This window comes from Prunus avium, chromosome 5, assembly GCF_965620075.1.
Source record: "Prunus avium chromosome 5, drPruAviu1.hap1.1, whole genome shotgun sequence".
In the NCBI taxonomy this organism is placed as follows: Eukaryota; Viridiplantae; Streptophyta; class Magnoliopsida; order Rosales; family Rosaceae; genus Prunus; species Prunus avium.
Window position 1 is genome coordinate 19843125 of NC_142288.1, and position 15231 is coordinate 19858355.

The 15231-nt window shown below is 38.4% G+C and overlaps 3 protein-coding genes across 3 annotated transcripts; 2 read left to right on the top strand and 1 right to left on the bottom strand.

The window, feature by feature from the left end:
* The first annotated feature begins 4439 nt into the window (after positions 1-4439).
* On the top strand, positions 4440-10880 carry LOC110753665 (3-ketoacyl-acyl carrier protein synthase III). The gene is made up of 8 exons (XM_021954607.2): positions 4440-5097; positions 7240-7388; positions 7919-8055; positions 8933-9038; positions 9122-9240; positions 9498-9562; positions 9718-9937; positions 10337-10880. The coding sequence occupies exons 1-8, from the start codon at positions 4901-4903 to the stop codon at positions 10556-10558; spliced, it is 1215 nt and encodes a 404-aa protein (XP_021810299.1). The 5' UTR covers positions 4440-4900; the 3' UTR covers positions 10559-10880.
* LOC110753664 (Exostosin family protein) lies at positions 10863-12451 on the bottom strand. The gene has a single exon (XM_021954606.2). It carries the CDS (start codon positions 12381-12383, stop codon positions 10995-10997), a length of 1389 nt encoding a protein of 462 aa, XP_021810298.1. The 5' UTR covers positions 12384-12451; the 3' UTR covers positions 10863-10994.
* A 1389-nt stretch (positions 12452-13840) lies between these two features.
* On the top strand, positions 13841-15231 carry INP1 (transcription factor). Its single transcript, XM_021954654.2, has 2 exons — positions 13841-14032; positions 14140-15231. The coding sequence occupies exons 1-2, from the start codon at positions 14017-14019 to the stop codon at positions 14964-14966; spliced, it is 843 nt and encodes a 280-aa protein (XP_021810346.1). The 5' UTR covers positions 13841-14016; the 3' UTR covers positions 14967-15231.

The following is a 15231-nucleotide window of genomic DNA, read 5'->3' on the forward strand; positions in this document are numbered from 1 at the left end:
ATAAAAAATATATGTTTTGAAAATGAAAAACAGAAAACTAAATTTAAACCTTAAAAATAAAATATATAAAACTCCAATACAACTCCCCCTCCCCCTGTCACCCCCTCTGCTCTCTGCTTCCTCTTTTCATGCGTGCAGGGGTGGGTCTAGGGTTGGGTGGGGCTGAGTGGTTGCTATTGGTTCAATGGGGATTAGGTGGAGGATGGATCGGAGTGGGGGAGAAAGCAAGATTGAGAGAGAGAGAGGGGAGGGGGTGGCATAGGGAGGGGGATACGGAAGGGGAGAGAGGTGGAGGGAGGGGCTTAGTTTTTTTTTTGTATATAAATTTTTTTACAAGATTTTAAATGTTAAAACTATTTTTTTAAAAAAAAATTATTTATTTAGATCCGCATAACAATTTAACATAAATTTTTAACAAAATCTCACGGCATGACTAAATTGATGCGTAATGTGTAACATAAAGGACCAATAATGTCACAAAAAATCATAAAGGACCAAAGGTGATAATTTCACAAATCTCAGGGACCATTTGTGATAATAAAAAAACCCTTTATTAAATGGAGTCTTGGGCAACGTACTGGAGGTTGGGTGGTCTTTCAATATTCTTTCAATACATTGAACATTTAAAATAAATAACTTATTGAATAAATAAATAAATAACCACTTATTCATAAAATAAATAAACAAGTTCATAATTAAAATTTGTTGGCATAAACAAAAGATTAATTTTATTGTTCACAACTTCAAACTTCAAACCAAACAAAATGAAAAATGAAAAAACTTAAAAATAAAAATATTAACTTTAGGTAACGGGTTGTTTTCCCTTCGCTTTTGCATTAATGCTTGAGCTTGAGCTCCCTCCAAGGGCAAATTGATTGGGCATAGGAGACTGTGAGGATGATGTTTGGCCAGGAACACCTATATAATCGCCCTCCAAGCCTTTCCATCTCATTTTCTCCAATTTCTATCATCCAAAAAATGGGATTCTGGATCAATATCTCATTTCTTGAAAGGCTCATCTTTGTAGCTCTCACTAAAACATGATTGGAGACAGATATTGGAATGGATATAAACCAATTGATCAGCTCTTGCAAAATTTAGCCTGTTTCTATTAACATTATGGATGTACGAATACGTGCTCCAAATTCTTTCAGCCGATGAACTTTGTATCGGTTGAGCCAACACCTTTGTCATTTGTAAAGAAATATTTAAAAATATTGAAATTAAATTTATACCTTTTTAGCCACCGCTGCTAATTTTGATGTTTCTGCACTGTATGTTCACCACTAATCAATGGGATCCATAACCACAGCATCTGCTTGGGCCCGTAGTGAACCAGAAAAACCTTTTTGTTGATGGAAGCAAGTGAATTGTTCTTGTAGCAGACATGCCTCACCTTTACTTTCTGTTATCGCATCAAAGGCTTTCACAACATTTTCCATCACTTCTATGTCTTCATTAGGGCTTTTTCTAGCCACACCCCTAGTGTTATTTGACTTAAATAAACTTTATCATAAAACCTCAATGTTAAGGCAAATGCAAGGCAGTACATGAGAATATTCATTTTTTCCCACCTACGAAGCATAATTTCTTCAACATTAAGAAAATATTCGGCATATATTTCACTTGCCATAATATCCTTTATGTCGCCGAGCATATTGTCCATTTTCATAAATTTCACCCATGTTTTGGCCATCACCATCTGCAAATTTCACCGCAAGATAAATTGACTTTGTGAAATCTAATATTGCCTTAACATGTTCCCAAAAATTATCATCTTGTACGGTATTTTGAAACAAAGTAGCTAAATTCCTTTTGCCTTGATCTACATTTTTCAACAAATCTTTACATGCTCTTTGAATAATAGTAGTTGTAGTGCTTCTCTACAATCAATTAGCCTCTTTAATACGATATAATTTGACGCAAATCTTGTTTTAGCTACTTTCAGTAACTCCAAATGTGACACACTCTTCAAAATTGCCAAAGCATGTGTGTGGTTTAGAAAAAATTGGACAATTGACTTTCTAGTTTTATAAATATTTATAAGCCACTTAGATTTTTGTGCATGATCTTTAAAAATGAGATTTAAGGTATGAACAACAAATGATGTAGAATCTACAACTGAGAGGAACATGGAAAGGAATAGGAGATAGGGCAAAAAGAGGAAAACCACAATGGATATGTACAAAGGAGAATAAGAACCTCCACAAATGAGCATAAAGCCCAGGCAAAATCACCAATAAAGGGTAAGGGCACTCTCAAACAGAGAGGGAGCAAACCTAAAAAGAGGATAGAGAAAAGAGAGAAAAGTTGAAAGAGCCGACTCCCATTGAATTGAAGAAACTTTAAAAAAGTATATATGACTTGTACATGAAATAAAACCCAAAAGTTGAGAACAATTTTAGTTCATTTTCTTTTCAAAATCTTTGTTTCTACTTCATTCGTTCTCTCTTCCCTCAATCTTTGTTCGTCTCTAATTTATCTCATGTAGTTTCTCTCTATCTGTAGCAAAAATATATATAATTTCTCTCTATCTGTAGCAAAAATATTTTAGTTTCTGATTGATAACCTATTTTTTTGAAGGGTTTATATATATTTATTTTACTTCTCAATGTTGGAAGACAATTTACATTTGAATTCCCGTTCTCCTTAATATTAAAAAAAAAACATTGGGTGTTATATTTCAACAAAAGCAAACTCGCTTATTTTGAGTTTTTCTATTTAAACATCACACTTTTCTTTGTTCACCCTAATACTTAAATTATTAAGTTCTTAAATTTTATTATTGTGTAAAAAGACAAAAAAGGTCATCCAACTTAATACTTAACCCACACACCCCACACCTCACCACTCTTCTTATTGGCGCATCACAACTAACCATGTGATGTGCCAATATAATTAGTAAAAGAAGATGAGAATTGGACTGCATGCATAACATTTTTCATTCCACAATATTTTGGTTAAACAAGGAGAGAACTATACCCAGAAAGAAGCTTTGCAGTGTCTCTTTGAGTTCCAAACTTTGTACAGTAAGTGAGATGCATTGGTTACATACATTAACAGGAGAAAATGTATAGATGCATTGCCTACATATTGAATTATCCTCATGATAGCCACTAATAATGGGATAATCAAAATTATAAGAACACTTGTATAATATTTTCATGATCTAATATGGTTTAGCCTCAACAAAGACCAATATTTATTACTCCCTTTTGCCACTGAATTTCGGCATGAAAATCTTTTCTGCATTGTGTGTGGTAAATTAATTGCTTCTACACTATTGGAATTCAGGGGGACCATCTTGCATCTGGTAGCAAAGTTGGCTCCTCTTCCCCAACTCTCATCTGTATCCAGTGCAGCTCTATAAATGCAAAGAGAGTTTGGTAAATGTGTTTTTATCTAGGAAAGAAATAATAATAAAGTAATGCTGCTACACATTTGACAACAGTGTTGTTATCCCTTTAAGTAATGTGAGATTGAAGTGGGTGTTGGGTGTTGGATGTGGGGTGTGGGGTGTGAGGTTGATAAGTTTTTATTTATTTATTTTCTGCTGGGTGTATATTTAGGGGTAGCTTGGGAAGATAGTGAGGTTTTCTTAGAAATTGTGAAAATTTGAATTATAAGTTGGGATGAACTTAGAATATGGGGTGAACAAAGAGACGTGCGGGGTTTAAATAGAAAAACTCCTTATTTTTTGACCCCCAAAACTTAAATTTCTATGGGTGACATGTGTATATATATCATCCTAGTTTACTTCAAAAGTCATAACTAGAAAACCTATATTTACCAAATTGACAGTTGAATTTTGAAAACGATCAACCTACTAACACATAATCAACACATTTGGTGAAGTAATAAGTTAGCCTGATTGTAAATGGAAACAATGGTTCACCTTTCACACAGGTCTTGGTCCCCTTGGACTCTCTACTCCTTCAACCTTATTGCTCCTTAAACCTTATTTAGAGGTTAGTGTACTTCACTCGAATAATAATAATATTATTATCACTAACGCGGACGGAGTTAGGATTTGAAAAACGGGGCGGGCTTGATCTCTAAGCTAACTCTTTTGTTTCTTGAGTGAAAACTCTTGCAACTAATTTAATCCCCAAATTAAGCTACAAATTGAACTTGAGATTAACTCCTAATTGAACTCTCATAATACGTAATCTAGAAGTAGCTAAACAAATTGGTTTTTTGTTTTGTTTGAGAAACTAGTTTTAACTTATGTCGTGGAGGCAGAGAGAAGTTAGGAGTTGGGACTTTAGGAGTTAAATGCCTTGAAGAATCCAAAAGGCGCACACGCATGATACATCATGTGGATTTGGAGCTGTCACTCTCTACATTCCAACACATTCAATTGTCAAAGATGGACCAATCATATTAAGCCACATAAACAATGAAAAGGGAAATAAATGCCGCAGTTTCTTTGGTTGTGTCGAACCTTTTTCACTACTCCCCCTTTCCTCCAAACCCACCCATTGAATTGAATTGTTGTAGAACATCTCTAGGAAAGGAGCAAGCATAGCATGGTGGCCTGGCATGACTGTCTCTCTCTCTCTCTCTCTCCTCTGCACCAGCTTATAACTTATTGAGAGAAATTGGAAGCATTAGAGTTTGCTCAAATTTGGTTTGACATAATCGCCCATATTTATTGTTATTTTTAATTCCTCTTTCCTATCTCACATTGGACCCTCCGAAGAAAGAAGGGTCTTCAAAGCCCGTGTCTCTCTGTCTCCGCCAAACGTATTTGATCTTTTCCTCTCATGGGTTTCGTTTACTCCATTCATTGCATGCTTCTGGTGTCATATATTAGCTGAAGCTCTTGGCTTTCAATCTCTCTGGGTTGGCATACTTTGTGGGTCTGAAGTTTTACTTGGGTTTAGAGTTGTGGGTGTAAATGGCCACCAATGCATCTGGGTTGTTTACTACTCCTACAGTTCCAAGCCTGAGGGGGAAGATTAAGCCTTCAATACGCATTTTTGGATCTGGGTTTCGCTCCCCTGATGGAATCTCCAAGAGGGTATTCTGCTCCAGTACCTTTGAAGGCGCAGAGAAGCACGTTGGAGCTTCCCCTTCTGAATCTAGAGCACCCAGGTGAGTTCAGTTCCATTTTTTCCAGTTGATTTAGCCCCTTATTGTTTCATATGTTGGATTATATGGTATAGCTGTATTTTCTGTTAGAATATTATTGAACTTTGTTTGAAGAATACTCTATGGATTTTGATTCATGACCCTTTTTTTTTAAAGCCTTATGATGTGCATGCAATCAAAGAGTTATTTGTTTTATGGATTTACTTGTGCTGCTCGATTTGTTTTGATAATATGATTATTGTTTCATAGGCATGGATGACATAACATTGCATGTGCATATTCTGTTTGAAGGGATGGAGATTAAATTCATATATGTAAGCTTTTGGTGTGCAAATTCTATAAATTTCATTTCTTTCTTACTTTGAAGCTTGTCATGAGCTGGAATTTTGTGGTGCCTGCTTTCCCATATAGAGATATGCAAGTATTTTTGGGGTTGCGATGAAAAAGAGGTTATGTGAACTTTGAGTTGTGAAGACATTGGATATGAGTCTCTAATTTGTTAGCAATTACAGTTCGTACTGGCTGCTGGACTTGAACTGGAAGGACGTTGTATTTAATTCAAACACAATTGTAATTGTTTGTAGAGCTAAATTTCACCAAGGAGTAAAACTGAGTTCAATGCAAAATCACTTTACCTCGTTTGCCAGTTTGTTAGACATGTATAAACTGACTTTTGTATGCAAGAACAAATAGTCTAGCAGCAACCGCTTAGTATTGGTTATGGTTCTACTGAAGTAATTTTTGGAGTCAGAAATGATCAATTGTATATGATTTGTGAAATGTAAGGTGTATCACTTCCCTGGTTAGTAAGTGAAGTTTATTTTGGATACTTCCGTTACTTAAAAGTTGAGAATTATATGATCTTATTCATCTCCATCGTAGGTATAAATAGAATTTACAAGGCGTAATCAACTTAGCCAATTACAATCAATTTGAACAAACCAAGCCGACTTTCTAGTAATTACAAACAATTTTAGTGTAAGATTAGGTAAACTATCTGTATATATATTATGCGTGTGTGCGAGGCTTAGATTAAGGCACAACTAAGGGGATTGTCTAACAAAGCATGTTTATGACTAACTTGAGGGTAAAATTAACTTAAGAGTCTTTCTCTTATGTATATCAGTTTGTGGGCATGTGCATCAGTATCTGGCAAAACTATTAGATCTCCCTTTGATGATACTTCTGGATGAGGTTACAAGGATCATATTGATCATTTGAGGTTGCTTGTATCAGTGTTCTTCCAATGGCTACTTCATCTGTCCTCTCTCTCTCTCTCTCTTCAAGGAGGAGAAGGAAGGGAAACGAATGCAATAATCATGAAGAGACTAAAGGTTTAACATATCAGTTTATTCTCTTTTGTAGACTGGCTGAAGTTGAAAAAGACTTTTCTTGCCTATTGTCATCTGGTTATCTTATGAACCCCTTGTATCAGTGTTCTTCCAATGGCTACTTCATCTGTCCTCTCTCTCTCTCTTCAAGTAGGAGAATGTTTTAGATGAAGGAAGGGAAACAAATGCAATAATCATGAAGAGACTATAGGTTTAACATATCAGTTTATTCTCTTTTGTAGACTGGCTGAAGTTGAAAAAGACTTTTCTTGCCTATTGTCGTCTGGTTATCTTATGAACCCCTACATGTTTTCTTGAAGGATTTCACATTGCCTTTAGGAATAAGTTGGTGATGCATCCATCAGTCTTTGCTTCTATCTAGTTACCAGTAGTGGCCTTTTATAATCGAATTAATGTTTTTTTTTTCTTGCATTTGGATTCTCTTTGTGCTCAGTAGCCATCTTCTTTAATGGCTTGGAAAAGGGTGCTAAATGTAGAATATAACCAAATTACTGTAACCCTTTATTAAATGCCTGGTCTGTTGGTTGAATTCTGTCCTGAATGAGTTGGTTATCTGTTTTCTTTAACTAAAGTTTGATTTTTGTAAATGGATTTTAATATTGTCTCCCACATCAAATTATAATTTTGCTAGGTAAAAATTAGACAGAGTTGGACCTTGGCTGATTCTATGTGTTTTAGTACTGAGGTTGCATTTTGGTTTAAATGCAGTAAGAGTTCAAGTTGGTAAATGATAATCTGACTGATCTTAAATTTCATCTCTTGTTCCTATGCTTGAAAATATATATTATTACAGGCTTGTTAGTAAAGGCTGCAAGTTAATTGGATGTGGCTCGGCGGTACCCTCCCTTAAGATTTCAAATGATGATCTTGCAAAAGTAGTAGACACTAACGATGAATGGATATCTGTTCGCACTGGCATTCGTAATCGACGAATTCTTTCAGGTTTGTTCATACTTGCTGTGCATGATAATGTCATAAAGTTAGTAACTGTAAACAGTTTGAGGTGGCTTGGCATGCGTTGACCTTAACTTAAGGAATTCAGCTTCATAATTTCATATTTGCAGTGCATGTGCACTGCATGACAAGAGGAAACTATCTGATGGGCCACTCAGCTTGATGAGTCTGAGCTTACCTGGGATTAGGTTGGTTAGCTAGCTGCTTTTATGACCCTTTTTCTCTGCCCCTATTGAACAAATCTGTTACATAGTTACCTTGGCTTCACCATTCTATTCAGACAGCTAAAATGATATGGATATTGGGAAATTTTACCTGGTTGATGTTGCTAGTGTCAGATGTGTAAGAGGCTAAGAGGGGCTTTCTTGTGGTTGTGTTGGATATTTTAATGTTTTTACCTTTTATCTCAACTCATATTTTATACAACTATGTGTCTCTTTCTGGTCCTCTTGTCAAGATGTGATGGATATTTTATTGTACCCTTTCTATATACTGACATCCTTCTTGTAAAATATCAGGCAAAGAGAGTCTGACAACGTTAGCGGTAGAGGCAGCACTTAAAGCTCTTGAGATGGCACAAGTTGATGTTGATGATGTGGACCTAATCTTGATGTGCACATCTTCACCTGATGATCTTTTTGGCAGTGCTCCTCAGGTATATTGATCATTGGATGGTATATCCCATATCTGGATTCAGGTCAAAAAATTAGGGGTTGAGCTTCTTAGTGGTTTATTATGTGATAGTTTTGTCAATATTGATCCCTTTTATATTTTATTATCTATGCTTTGATGGTGCATAAATCTCTAGGTAAAATGTTTTCATTTATCTAGGTGTGTATTTGGAAGTTATCTTAAGATGAACAATGAAAAGACCATTTCTTATAAGAGAAAAAAGAAAAAGAAAAAAACAAACAAACGTTCACTGCTTAGCTTTCCTTATTTTATATAGGGGTTCTATTTGGGACAAAGTAGATCCTTGCCTCCTAATGGGCATCTTTGACTAAGCACTTTAGAATAGTACCCTTTAGTGATTCATCTTGACTGGACTGGAGTTTTGTACTAACTGTGGCATGTTTTTTTAAAAATCCGCTTTGTTTGGTTTCTTCCAAGTGTGGCTTAGCTTATTTTGTTTCAGTTTTCTCTGTATAGATGGAATTCTTATCCATCCGCTCTTATAATTTGTTTTCTTTCTTTCTTTAGAATTTTCTTTTAGCATAAATTTTTTTCCAGTAGGTTATTTTGTTGATTGAGCTTGTTGTGCTTATTTAGTTTTATGCTTTTTCCGTGGTATGGGCCTTTGACCAAATACTGAACTATATTGATCACACATGATATAATGAATGAACGACTGAGTAATTCCTTATTTTGCATGTTAGAAACCATTGTAGTGTAAGAACAGCTAAATATTGACTAATTGAGCTTGTCATTTTAATAAATTCACTAACAAAATTTTACTGTCTGAGTGTTTATGCTGTTTTATTCAATATGGTAGCTTCTTAAGTTCTTAAATTTGTTTTATATTGTAATTTCAGGTTCAGAAAGCACTTGGCTGCAAAAGGAACCCTTTGGCTTATGATATTACAGCTGCCTGTAGCGGATTTGTTATGGGTCTAGTATCAGCTGCTTGTCACATTAGGGGTAACGACTTGGTTTACTTTGCTGTAAGGAGGCCACTGTTACTTTCATGTTTAATTGATTAAACTATAATGCGCAAACTACAGGAGGTGGATTCAAAAATGTTCTCGTTATTGGAGCTGATGCTCTTTCTCGGTTTGTTGACTGGACCGATAGAGGAACGTGTATTCTTTTTGGGGATGCTGCTGGTGCTGTATTAGTACAGGTGTGTTTATGTGTCTTATTGAAGTTTTGACATATCTAACATGCCCTAGTTTTCTAGATAAGGGTGGTGGGTTCCCTGTCGCCTAGTGACTTTGAACTTTGCTTTATTTGGCAGCAAATTCTGTTTCCAATTTTTTAGAAACTCATATCATACTATCTTAATTTCGCCATTTCCAAAATTGATGAGTTAAGTTGTTAGTGGAGATCTAGTTGCGAAACATTTCATTCCACTTATTTGAAATTGCCATAATTATGTAGGCCTGCGATAGTGAGGACGATTCTTTGCTTGCTTTTGATTTGCATAGTGATGGTGACGGAAACAGGTTTGTGTTTTCTCGATTTCTGTTTTTGTTTTTTCTTTTGACCTTTTTATCGAGTGCAATATCTTAAGGTGTTCATGTTGATTATGACTGGGGGCACTTATCATTTTTTCCTCTCTGATACATGACTGCTCGACTCTCTCTCCCTCTCTCTGCAGACATCTAAATGCTGCCTTCAAAGAAAGTGAAACAGATGAGTTGGGTTCTAATGGTTCAGTCTTAGGTTTCCCTCCAAGACGCGCCTCATTTTCCTGCCTTCAAATGAATGGTAAAGAGGTCTTTCGCTTTGCTGTGCGCGTTGTGCCACAGTCAGTTGAGGCTGCCCTTGCCAAGGCTGGTCTCCCGGCATCTAGCATTGATTGGTTACTGCTCCATCAGGTATGAAGCATGATTTCTTTGGACAGTCCGCCTGGGGCTTTGCATATAATTCATCATTTGACTATTATATTTTTCTCGCATCATGTCGAATTTCTAGAAAAAATATTTTAGGGTGGAAAATAGACATATCTAAGGCAATTAACATCAGCCTAATAATTCTTGATTTCCAAAACTATACCAGCCTGTCATGTATGTTAAGTGAATGAAACTGGTACAGTTCTGAGAATAATGCTTTGTTTTTTTCTTCATAAAAAATATAAGTTTGCAGGAAAATAGTTCTTAAAGTTAGCTTCTTAATCACCTAAGGGTTTCGGAGTAAACAAGCGACATTGTATTTATTGTTCTGATAATGGTCAAAGGTGATGGGTAATGGGTTATAACGAAGATAAATCAATGCAGGCAAACCAGAGGATCCTTGATGGAGTTTCTTCTCGCATGCAAATCCCATCAGAACAGGTGATTTCAAATTTGGCAAACTATGGTAACACAAGTGCTGCTTCGATTCCTTTGGCATTGGATGAAGCTGTGAGAAGCGGGAAGGTGAAACCAGGCCATACGATTGCAGCTGCCGGCTTTGGAGCAGGTCTGACTTGGGGTTCTACTATTTTCAGATGGGGTTGAAACTTGATCCCTCCTTCCCAGATAGAGAACATCCTAATCCTATGAAGCACAGTTTTGCAATTCTTGCTTCACATTCCAAATGTGTTGGATGTTGGGGGACGTTTCAGTGTCATAATCTCCATCAGCTCCCTTTTGTTTCCTTTCTTTCCATACTTTTTTTTTGTAGCTTTGGTACCCTCAATAAAAAGGTATTCTTTCTTCCTCAGTCCAATAATTTTATTTATTTTTGTTTTTTGAATCACAATTCTGTATCTTTAACTCATTTGTGTAATGAACATTTTCCGAAACCAGAGTAGAGAGAACAGAGTTCAAATTTATCTTATACTGCTGAATTGGTTTATCAAGTGGCATACATAAATAACTAAGTACAAAGACAAACAAATTAATAATTACAATTACAGAATGACAAGAAGAAAAAGGCAAAATCTCAGGTAGGTCACTGAGCAAAAACTTGACCTCTAGATTTAATCTTCTGCAAGACACCTTCAATTGCAATGTCAAAAGCATCTTTCTTGGCTCTCAAACCGATTGAACTTCCATGCTTCCTATACATAATTCTTGGTATCATCTCCAACACTCTCTCCCTCATTCTCCTGACTTTCCCTCTTGGTATGCTCCTAAGCACATCCAAAATCCTTGTCTTCTTGAACACCACATCCTCCTTGGCTATAAACACCGAAAACTCCCCGAACTGATCCTCTGGCAGGTACCACCGGTACTGAGCCCTAGCCGACGATTCCTCAAAAAACACGGGAATGCAGCCAGCAACAATGCTGTCGAAGGTGGACCGCCTGGTCGGGGTGTCCCCGGGAGGCTGCAAACAAAAACTTGCCTGCAACATTGGCCTCATGAACCGAATGGGATCATGCTCACAAATCCCATTGGAGCAATCTACAACGTCACAGAGCTTTGAAAACCCACCAACACCACTTCCATACATGCCCGCATTGTTAACATTTGTGACATTTTTGTTCATGGTGTTATTTTCACACTCATTTCTAATGCTCCTCCTAATGGTGGGATTACGTCCAACCCCTCCACCGCCGGCAAACATCATAAGCGTGGTGCGCCGAGACCTCCTCACCCTCTGCACCCAGCTCTCCAACAGAGACAAATTGGGCGGATGAAATGACGTCGGGTAAGGCACGGCGTGCTCCTGCCAGGGCCAGGCGCGAGTTTCGACCGTCAAAGCCGTCACATTGTAAAACTGCGGCAATTCGAGCAACGAAGTGCCCCAAAGAGGCGGGTCGTTTCCCAGCGGCTGAGAGAAATCCCAAGCGGGTCGGGCGAGAACCATGAAATGGTCATGACCCATTTTCCGATTCCACGACTCGGGCGAGTCGGTGGTCAAGAACTCGAACAGATTGAGGCCCTGCTCGGAGCTGGAGTTGTAATCTGGGCCGTACAGGTAGCGGAGGGCGTCGATGCCGGCGTAGTACGGGACGTAGATGGCGTCGGCGGCCTGGGGATCTGCGGTGAGGCATGGGTATTCGAGCATCCGACGGTGGAAAATGAGCTCCAGCATTAACGGGTCGGTCCGGTACCAGCTGTGGGAGAGGTTGTGGGTTTTCTGGCCCAGGCCATGGTTGGCCAAGTACGGGCAGAAGTCGTAAAACAATGGGTAGCCGGAGCAGTTTGAGAGGAGATCGAGGTTGAAGACGGGCGGCAGCCGTCTGATATGGATCCAACGGTTGGTGCAGTCCGAGTCTGATTGCTGATGATCAGGATTGGTGGGGATTGAGGTGGAGCTTGTTTTTGTTGGGAATTGTATGGTTATGGAGATGGAGAAGAAGAGGATTAGTAAAGTGGACTTGTTGGAGGCCATAGAGAGATGCAGAGAGAGAAATATGGGGGAGGAGGGAGAGAGAGAGATTGGAGAAAATGGGTTATTAATTTTATTTATGGTGGATATTTTAGAGTGAGATTTTTTTTTAAAAAAAAATGTTTTTAATGGTGGAGTGTGCTGTGTGTGTTTGGTTGTTTTATCTTTCCCTTTTCAACCTCATTTCACACCACACCATTCACAAAAAGCCACAAAGGAGTTGGTTTTTGTGTTTGTTGTTTGTTTTTCTCTATTTTTCACTGTTTTTTGTTTTGAGAAAATAGTTGTTGTCTTGTCTGCAGACAGAGAAAGAGAGAGAAAGGAGGTTGTTTTTTTTTATTTTAACTGCATGAGATGAGTGCATGGTACGTGGGGTTTGACCCGTCAATGTCGGTGAGGTGGATATAACGGCTCCGGTAATACGGCGGCGTTTCCTGCTTCGGTGGATTTTGGCTTGTTTTCGGCGCTTTACAATACAAGTTGTATTCATTTGTGGATTTTAAATTGGGGGGTGGAAGTCTTCTTGTAAGTCAAATGGGCAAATAATAATACGTGAAGTTCGTGAGAAGAGCAAACTAGAAAGAAGTTGCAAGACTTGTTCTAGTCAATATCACATTTGGTAAGTCCCTACTAATACAGCTTAATGTTCCTTAAACTCATGATTAATTAAACAGAAAACTAGATCCCCAAATTTATTTGAGCCTAATCTCATCAAACATAAAGAACCCTAAGCTTAATTGGGTTTGAGCTAAATGGATTGCATCTATTAAAAATCAAATCTAATTTATATGTTACAATTAATGTGAGCAGAAATCTGGAGAACTGGATAAACCCTCAAAAGACTTGGCAAAGCAGGAATCAGCCCTTGGCGGCTAAGACTTGTTGCCAAGGTCGAGTATGAGGGGGGCTCTGCCCTCCTTTGGCCTTTGGCAGTTGCAAATCCATCTTGTCTTTAACTGACTTGGTTTCAAACTCAATAGAAAGAGTCCAAGTGCAAATGTTAAATAATTGAATTGCAATTGTTAGTGAGATATAGCTCAGTTGGTTGAGCTATTCCACCTCAACTTATGTGGACAAATTCAAAACCACAGACACCCATATGAATATTTGTGTAAAACCCCCTACTCAAATAATTGAATTGAAATTTGATGCAGAGTGCTATCCCATGAATATTTGTTTTTTATTTTTTAAATTTGTTTTGGATTTTGAAAATATAAACAATAAAAAATTAAAAAGACACTTTTATAAAAAATGATTATTTAGGAAATTTATCCACTTATTAATCCCCAAAAAAAAATCAAAATAGAAAACTCCCTAGTTCGAATTTAATTGAGGTTGCTATAAAAAAGGAAAGATTTTACTTGGGCTGTCACTAGATTTTTCTTCTTATTCCTCAATTTAAGTGTACTTTTTCAGCCCAATAAAGTTTTTGGTTTGTCAAAATTAAAAACCCAGCCACCCTTTAAATGCCCTTTTCCCTCCACAAACTCCACCTCATCACCAAACTTCCCAAAATCAAAATCATCATCCTCTTCCTTTCTTCTTCCTTACAAGAACACCACAAGAACCCAAAAACAGAATCAAACAAAAAAACCCAAGAATTCCCACCAAGAATCTGAAAAACCCATCTCCAAAGATGCTCAAAGCAGTAGGTAATTTTCTCAATCTCACTCTTACATTTCTCTAATCGTCTCAAAAATCCACCTTAATTAATCTCCTAATCTCCATTTTCAATTAACCCAATTCCTTAATCTTGCAGGTCTCTTTGGCCGGAAGAAGACAACTCGTCAATTCAAAGACTTCTACGCAGAATGGTTCAACACCCTCAAGAACACGCTCCTCCCTTCTCTCCGAAGCTCAATGTCCGAGTCAGACTCGTCCCTGACTCGGCTCTCGACTCAGATGGAAGCCCTCCACCTCCACTTCCAGTCCTACTACGACGCCCTCGACCTTGCCGCCCAGAACGACGTTGCTCAGCTCCTCTGCCCCACCTGGCGCAACCCTCTCGAGAAGCCCTTCCTCTTCCTCGGCGACTTCCACCCCTACCTCTTCACCAACCTCCTCCGCTCCTTCCTCACCCAAAACGACACCGACTCCGACAACGAAAACGACGGCGACAGCATGGTCGTTCATTGCGCCAGAGACAGAGGAGACAGGGACTCCTTCGACCGGCCTTGGCACATCGCGACAGCGTGGAGGAGCCCGTCGTACAATTTGATGGAGAGGGTCGAGCAGGTGGAGCGCGGGCTGCGGCTGATGGTGCCGGCGCTTGCGGGGCGTGCGAGGGACGCGCAGGTCGGTTTCTTGGAGCACGTGGCGAGGAATTGGGCTTTTGGGACCCACAAGCCCGCGGTGGAGGATGCGATGGCGGAGCAGAATGAGGAGATGGTGGGGGTTTTTGTGGATGCCAATAGGTTGAGGAAGAGTGTTCTTGTGGAGATTATGGGCGCAACTAACGTTTACCAGGGTGCTCTGTTTCTTGAAGGGTTGGCCCAATTTCTTGTTGGGTTCAGAGACCCTGAGCTGCTTGCTCAGTTTGAGCTCTGCAAGACGCCTCTCAGCAAGCAGAGTCGGTTGGGGATTTGATTGGGTTTTCTACAATGTTCTTGCATATCTTGGCGCCTTTGGAGTAATTCAAGTTTTGGTTTTGTGAATGGTTTGATTTAGAGTCATTATTATGTGCTGTGTGTATTTTCTGATTTGGTGCTGATTTTGTTCATGATCTGCCATGCTTAAGGCTTAAAGGATGCAATTCTTTCATGGGTAGTGGGCAAATTGTATGTCCAATTCTGTGATGTGTGATTTGATTTGCACAAGATGTAAAGACTGGAATTTTGTGAATGTTGTTGTT

Bases quoted from the DNA above. Each gene is read 5' to 3' on its own strand.
- LOC110753665 (XM_021954607.2), top strand. From the start codon at position 4,901: ATGGCCACCAATGCATCTGGGTTGTTTACTACTCCTACAGTTCCAAGC. The intron at 5,098-7,239 runs GTGAGTTCAGTT...ATATTATTACAG, and splicing joins TCTGAATCTAGAGCACCCAG to GCTTGTTAGTAAAGGCTGCA. The intron at 9,241-9,497 runs GTGTGTTTATGT...ATAATTATGTAG, and splicing joins CTGGTGCTGTATTAGTACAG to GCCTGCGATAGTGAGGACGA.
- LOC110753664 (XM_021954606.2), bottom strand. From the start codon at position 12,383: ATGGCCTCCAACAAGTCCACTTTACTAATCCTCTTCTTCTCCATCTCC.